Source organism: Penaeus chinensis, chromosome 3, assembly GCF_019202785.1.
Source record: "Penaeus chinensis breed Huanghai No. 1 chromosome 3, ASM1920278v2, whole genome shotgun sequence".
NCBI lineage: Eukaryota > Metazoa > Arthropoda > Malacostraca > Decapoda > Penaeidae > Penaeus > Penaeus chinensis.
Genome location: NC_061821.1, coordinates 39,215,684 through 39,223,183, shown reverse-complemented (window position 1 = coordinate 39,223,183; position 7,500 = coordinate 39,215,684). Strand labels below are relative to the sequence as shown.

The window sequence follows — 7,500 nt, the reverse complement described above, 5'->3', positions numbered from 1 at the left end:
AGAATGAATATCTTCACAATACAAGACATGTATTTGACCGGTTTCGATTATATCTTCGTCCGAAATACATACATCGAGGGAGTACATATCAGACATGAGCTGATCTGACGACTGTGACCTTCCACTCGTTGTCCGTATAATTGCTGCCGCGACCTGGGATAGTTTGAATCTACCCGATGCTGCGTTGATGTTATTCTCCGTCGCGATGTAAGCAGCCTCCATAATTTTTCCTTTCTGCCTGTTCAGTCCTCCATGGACTATTTTCGCTTCCTTCTAATTGGGTAGATGTCCAGCTTCATCTATATGTACCACCATGACGTTGGAAGTCCTATGGTGACGGATGTCAGCTCGATGTTCGCTGATCCTGGCGCTGAAACCACGGCCTGTTTCACCAAAGTATGCTGTATCGCATCTGCTGCAGGGTATGCGATATACAGCACTGTTAGGGTTGCTTTCGGGCTGCTTCTTGTCTCGTATCATGTCATGTATCTTTTTCTCGGATGAGCTGGCGATTCTCGCTGTATTGCCGAAGAATCTGCTGATTGCCTGGGAAATGTTACTCGGCGGTAATATGAGAAAATCATTAGAAGGTGCAGGGTTTGATCTTGTGAGTATACTCTCCGCCTTCTTTCTGAGGTTTAGTAGGAAACCTCTAGGATATTTATGTTTCATGAAGTAATTGATTATGTAGGCAACCTCATCCTCAAGAAATTCGGGGCTGCAGATCCTCAGTGCTCTGAGGAAGAAGCCAGATTTTGTTTTGTTGCTGTGGGCGGAGTAGTAATGGATATAATCATCTTTATTTATAGGCTTCCTGTATACAGAGAAACGCAGGCCGCTGTCACCCCGATGGATCAGAGTGTCTAAGAAAGGTAATTTCTGATCCTCTTCCTCCTCCACGGTGAACTGGATTTTCTCGTGGATGAAGTTAAGTCGCGTCAGTGTGTGTTGTAAGCACGCCATTCTGGGAACAATGACGAGGACATCATCTACGTATCTAAGCCAAGTTGAATGCCTGCCGATTATATCCTTGTAATTATCCCTCTCCAGCGTCTCCATGAACAGGCAGGCCATGATTGCACTCAGGGGAGAGCCCATGGCAAGACCTGCTGGTATTCTTCCCCAGCAAATTCGAAGTAGCCGAAGTCCATGCATAACTTCACCAGGCGAACGAAGTGATGTCTCGGCAGCGGAAGTTCTGCATCTGTCATGGAGCTGGTGACCCTCTCAACTGCTCGGACTGCTCCGTCTGTGGGTACATTGGTGAAGAGGGATATTACATCAAAACTGGCAAGCTTTTTATTTTTACACCCGGAACTCTGAAGACGTCTGATGAGGTCCCCAGAGTTCTTCAGGTGGGAATCACTGATGACTCCCATAGCGCCGGAGAGGGGTTTAGCCAAATACTTAGCCAAACGATGGGGAGCGCTGCCAATACCAGAGGTGATCGGTCTCATCGGTACGCCTGCCTTGTGAGGGAGACCTCTCATGGACGGGTTGCGGGAAGCCTCCTCCAGCAAGTGAAGTAGACCTTTACCTTCAGCTGAACGCAGGAGTAAATCCCTCGACTTCTTGAATCGGGCAGCTTCCATCTCCCCCTCACCTTTCGTTACTTTCCTGTAAACAGATGCATCGGAAAGTAAATTGTTCATTTTAAGTATGTACTCACTTTTATCCATTACAACGATACCCCCACCTTTATCAGCCTGGGTGATAAGGTCATCGCGAAGGCCCTTCAGCGCGTTGATATATCTGCGTGGGATCGCCGGGGGGCGTGACGACGCATCAGCCATGCAGCAATCCCTTGGACGAACCCTTTGTCGACTTCATTATCGGCCTAGCGGTGGTTCGCGATGACGTAGTCAATTAGGTCCTTGCTTGCCTGCCCGGTGCTGAATTTCAGGCCAAGGGAGAGGGATATACATGTATATATATATTTATATATATATGCATATATATATATTTATATATATGCATATATATATATATATATATATATATATATATATATATATATATATATATATATATATATATGTACATACACACACACACACACAAACATACTCATCTACATCTATATCTATATATCTATCTATCTATATATGAATGACTATTTGATTGGTCTTTCTCTTCCGGCCAGTCGTCATTAAAACCTTTTTCTCTATATGTCAAAAGAATTTCTTAGGCGTTACTCCTAGCGCTTGAAACGCTTACAACGTTGGCCTTGTCATGGAAGTGTTCATGGACGCATAAATAAACACACATAGGCTTAGACACAAATGCAGACACACATGCTATTATGAAATGTTGTTAACGCAATGTCAACAACACAACTTATCAAGCTATCATTTTTTTCTGAATGTGATCTACCTTAATAATGATAAATAACATGATGATGATGTTTCTACATACATTTGTAAACTTATGTATAGAGGCAGACCGGATATTTGAGTCCATATAATAATGATGATGATGATGATGATGATGATGATGATGATGATGATGATGATGATGATGATGATGATGATGGTGATAACAACAGCAACAAAAACAACAGCAAAACAAAAAGCAAATAATATAATAATAATAATAATAATAAACAATAGCAATTACAATACTACTACTAATAATAATGGTAATGATGATATATATGATGATAATAATGATGATGATGGTGCTAAAGATGGTATGAAAGTAATGATAGCAGCAATAAAAAACATAACACTAATGATAGTAATAGTAATGATAATTACGTAAGCATTTTCTGTCCCACCGGGTCTGATTAAGATATAAATAAATGTATGTTCTTACACGTAAACATTCGTAATCCAGGTATACGAATGCTTTGCTGATATCCTGAATATTTAGACACTGTACATGTCAGCTAGGCACACACACAGATATAAAGTTACCATAATTTCTACATGCATTTAACTGTCAAGCATCCATATTATAAATTGCACTATACTGCGCATATATGTGCAATTAATGTACTTTATTTTTAGTAAGTGGGGATGATGAAGCATTATAATGAGATAGCTTCATTCTGAAATATATGAAACTGAGTAGAAAATAGAAATAACGAATAATTGAACTGGCCATTATTTATGAAACATGTATCATTTATCAATCTATAATCGAGTTCTGTTGTGAATTCCCCATTAAGCATGTACATACTGTAGACTATCCGTCCTTTCTCTCTTTTTTTTCGCTCTGTCTCATGATGTGTGTTTAGTAAGTGAGTATGTGTGTTAAAAAAGTTATGTAATATGATCAAAAATGATTTATTTAAATGTTCTATAATCTTACTTTCAGTGCTTAACAAGTTGATTTGATTATTTCGCTATCCTGTTTATTCGATTGAGACTACGAATTTCCAAAATAAACTATGGAATATAGTTTATATATTCCATAGTTTATGAAATTATAATGGATTCTCCTAAACTACAAATCTTTCGGTTATAAGATACCCGATATTTTTTTTTTTTGTGTGAAACTAAGGTGATATTGTAGATAATACCTATAAAATAAAATAAAGTGACAATGTATAATCGCCGACAGAACTGATGGACCTGTTGCCGAATGTATGAGAAGAAAAATAATCGACGAATCATAGTTTTTTTTTTTTTTTTTTTTTTTTTTTTTTTTTATAAAATAACTGCGTTCTAAGTATTTCATTACTGAATTCTAGAAATAAGGTAAGTATCTGATTGGTGATTGGTGTCAGCTGTAAGGCAAACACACACACACTCTCTCTCTCTCAAACACACACACACACACACACACACACACACACACACACACACACTCACACACACACACTCATTCTCACTCTCACACTCACACTCACACTCACACGCACACTCACACTCACACTCACACTCGCTTTTACTCTTACTCTCTTTCTCACTCTCATAATACGAATCTAGGAGAGGGGTAGGAGAGACTACCTCTTTATTTAATTTCTCTGTGTTAAGACTAGTACGATACAACGATCTTGCTCGACCATTTCGCTTTAAGGTGTATGTGGCGAAGTAGATTTGAAGAATAGGAGATAAATAACAACATAAGCATAAACTCTCTCTACAAAATAAAATAATTTCACCAAATAATATCTTAATAACGTGAGCATAACGTGAGTAGAATCACGTAAACATAAATAGATAGATGGAAAATATATTCACATATTAAAACAAATAATATATATATATATCATATACATATGCATACATATGAACACATAGCTATACAGTGTTTATGGGAGTGAATGAGTGATTGTGTGTGTGTGTGTGTGTGTGTGTGTGTGTGATTGTTTGTGTGACATATTTTAATATTTATGTTGGCAAGTATCATTTATATCAAAATGAAGCGACTTTACCTCCGCAGCCACACGTACTCATTTTACATAAAAAAAACGATTTCAGATCAGGTTTAACGTGTAGGAGTAACGATCGAACGAGCGAACGAAACACACAATTACTGTAGATTTTACTCTGTTGTATTGCATTACCTATTTTAATCTTGGATCTCTCTGCCGTGTAAGAATGAATGTTATTACCATATCCTTGTTATATTTAGCTCAGTAGCTCAGGAAAGACAATTCATTCTTTACGATATGCAGATTCATAGGCAACGCAAACACCTCACCATCTTCTCTCTCTCTTTCTCGTACGCAGTCTAATAAATAGCATGCTAAGGTTTCAGTGAATCGCTCACTTCTCATTATTTGGTAATATTTTATCCCTTACCATACCGGTTATCTTTCGTCGGATGTTCCTCGTTTCATTCATTTTATCTTAACGTTATGCGTTAACGCCAAGGTTTTCCACGGTTGGATTACCCGGTCAAGGAGGGGAAAGGAAGCTCGAATATAAGGGGCCTTTTGAATCTTCTCAAGGGTGATCTTGTAATGGCGATATTACTGTATAATTTTCCAAGTTAACAATATACATATGTTTATTGCTCATATACACCACAGATATCACATTGCTTACCCGTTTTATGGAAGGCGTGCAAATGTAGTAGACAGGCAACGGTTCCTTATAATTATTTCATATATTTACTGCTATTTCTTTTTATTAGTCATTTAAATCTTTTCTACCTTGGGCCTCTTGCCGGCTTAAACAACGCCATTTTAGTCAGCACGGCCATTTCACAGCGCTAACAGATTCATAAACTGACTGTACGCATATACAACTCGAGGTGGCTTCAGCGGTTCTCTCTCTCTCTCTCATTCTCTCTCTCTCTCTCTCTCTCTCTCTCTCTCTCTCTCTCTCTCTCTCTCTCTCCCTCTCCCTCTCTCTTATTATCTCTCTTCCGTGGTAGATATACAATATACAATGGATAAAGGATAGACAGGGAGACAAACGCATTGGTTAGTCTATATTCTCGATCGTACAAATTTATAAGATTATAACCTGTATAGAGTTTTATAAACCACAACCGACACGAAGCAAATACAATATTAAGCACCAAATACTATCATAAACCGCAGACCCAAACAATGTTTAATCACTGTATCTATCGCATCACAAATTCACACACACACGCGCGCACATTCCTTTCTTGCAGTGTCATATTCAATCGCATATGACCATGCACTTGATGGCGCCGTCGATCCCGTTGCGGAAGAACTCAAAGGCTTTATTGAATTCTTCGAACTTGAAGCGGTGTGTGATGAGGGGCTTCACGTCCACCACGCCCCTGGCGACCAGGTCGATGGCGATTGGGAAACTGTGGGGGGGAAGCAATATCTTTATCTATGTTATGATTTTTCTCCTTCTCTCCTCGATATTCCTTGTTCACTTGTGCAATGAACACAGCGGCTTTGGTGATCTCGTGAAGGTACAAGGTCATACTCTAGGCAACCGTTGTGCATGGCACGTCATGAAAAAGGACTAGTCATGATGAGAACCACCATGAGCGCTCGAGTGTACCAAGGGATGGCAGCAAACACCTTTCCTTAGGGACTCCCCGGCGCCGGGCTGATGACAAAGCTGTTATTGCTACAGTTCCTGGAGGCTGAATTGCCTAGCAGCAAATCAGCGTTCAAGAATTCTCAAATGAATCAGCTTAAATGATTAAAGAAATTGGACTATGGCTGAGGCCTGGGAGAAAGGTGCTTTCGCAAATCACGCTAAGAAATACTGAGTGAGCAGTTTGCTAAGCTATTGCTTGTATAGAGCACGGGCAGAAAGAAATGCGTCTGGCACATATGTAGTGTTTAAGAGTCTAATTCACCATGATCCTTCAAAAAAGAAAATGTTACAACGAGTCATGCTAATTATATATCGTTCTACAGAAATTCCATTACGTGCTATCCTTTAAAACATTAAGGGCAACGTACCAATTAAGGAACCTGAAGACTCCTATGATGTCGACCTCCCTGATGCCTGCATTGACGAGGGGCAGCTTGAGGTCAGCGGCGGGCAGCCCGACCATCACCACCACGCCGCACGCCCTGGTCGCCTGGACAAGCAAACGTTCAGCTCAAGAAGGCGGACCGTCACGAGGAATTTATTTGAATATACATATATACACACACACACATATATATATATATATATATATATATGTGTGTGTGTGTGTGTGTGTGTGTGTGTATGTGTGTGTGTGTGTGTGTATGTGCGTGTGTGTGTGTGTGTGTGTGTGTGTGTGTACACACACACACACACACACACACATACATACATACACATACACACACACACACACACACACACACACACACACACACACACACACATACACACACATATATAAAGTAAATACCCCCCCCCCCCACGCACACATATATATTCCTCTAGAAGAGTGAGTTTGACGATACCTAACATGATACTGTCATGCATAGGTCTAGAACCTATCATAAGGAATGATGGAAAGCGACAGAACTAGTCCTCACATAAATGGCCGTCTGGAAGGCGATCTCGACGCCGGTGCACTCGAGCGTGACCTCCGGCATGCAGCCCATCAGCTCCTCGATCCTCTTCGCCTCCTTCTGGGGGTCTGCGCCCCCCGCCAGCATGGTGTAGTTGGCGCCCATCTTGCGCGCGGTTTCCAGGCGCTCCGGTCGCACGTCTGTTGGGCAAACATATATTAATCTTCAGAAATTCTGGCGGCTGCAGTCCGTTAAACATGTTAGCTGAAGGAATAGAAACTTCGGAGACATTTTTATATGGGAGACGCAATTACATATTACGACATAATTTACTTTCATATTAAAAACGATGACGCTTTGTTCGTCTGTACCGAGTAATCCCCACCACAAACTCGACCTTTCAAAGCACGGCAGATCAGAACTCACCTGTAACCAAAATGGACTTGGCCCCCATGGCTCGGGCGGCCAAGAGGGACAACAGCCCTAAGGGACCTGCACCACACACCAGCACAGTTGTCCCTGCCGTCACTTTTGAACGTCTACATGCGTGGATTGCCACAGAAAACGGCTCCATGAGTGCACCCTCCTCCTGAGACACGGTATCCGGTAACCTGTGGAGA

General features: G+C 40.8%; 1 protein-coding gene across 1 annotated transcript in view; it reads right to left on the bottom strand.

Moving 5' to 3' along the window:
• Positions 1-5,364: 5,364 nt before the first annotated feature.
• LOC125043595 (sorbitol dehydrogenase-like) overlaps positions 5,365-7,500 on the bottom strand; it is a 4,973-nt gene continuing 2,837 nt past the window's right edge. The window contains exons 5-8 of the mRNA XM_047639822.1: positions 7,307-7,491; positions 6,905-7,080; positions 6,350-6,471; positions 5,365-5,736 (exon numbers count right to left, since the gene is read on the bottom strand). Of these exons, the coding sequence (XP_047495778.1) occupies positions 5,583-5,736; positions 6,350-6,471; positions 6,905-7,080; positions 7,307-7,491 (637 nt within the window). The 3' untranslated portion in view covers positions 5,365-5,582. The remainder of the gene's footprint in view (positions 5,737-6,349; positions 6,472-6,904; positions 7,081-7,306; positions 7,492-7,500) is intronic.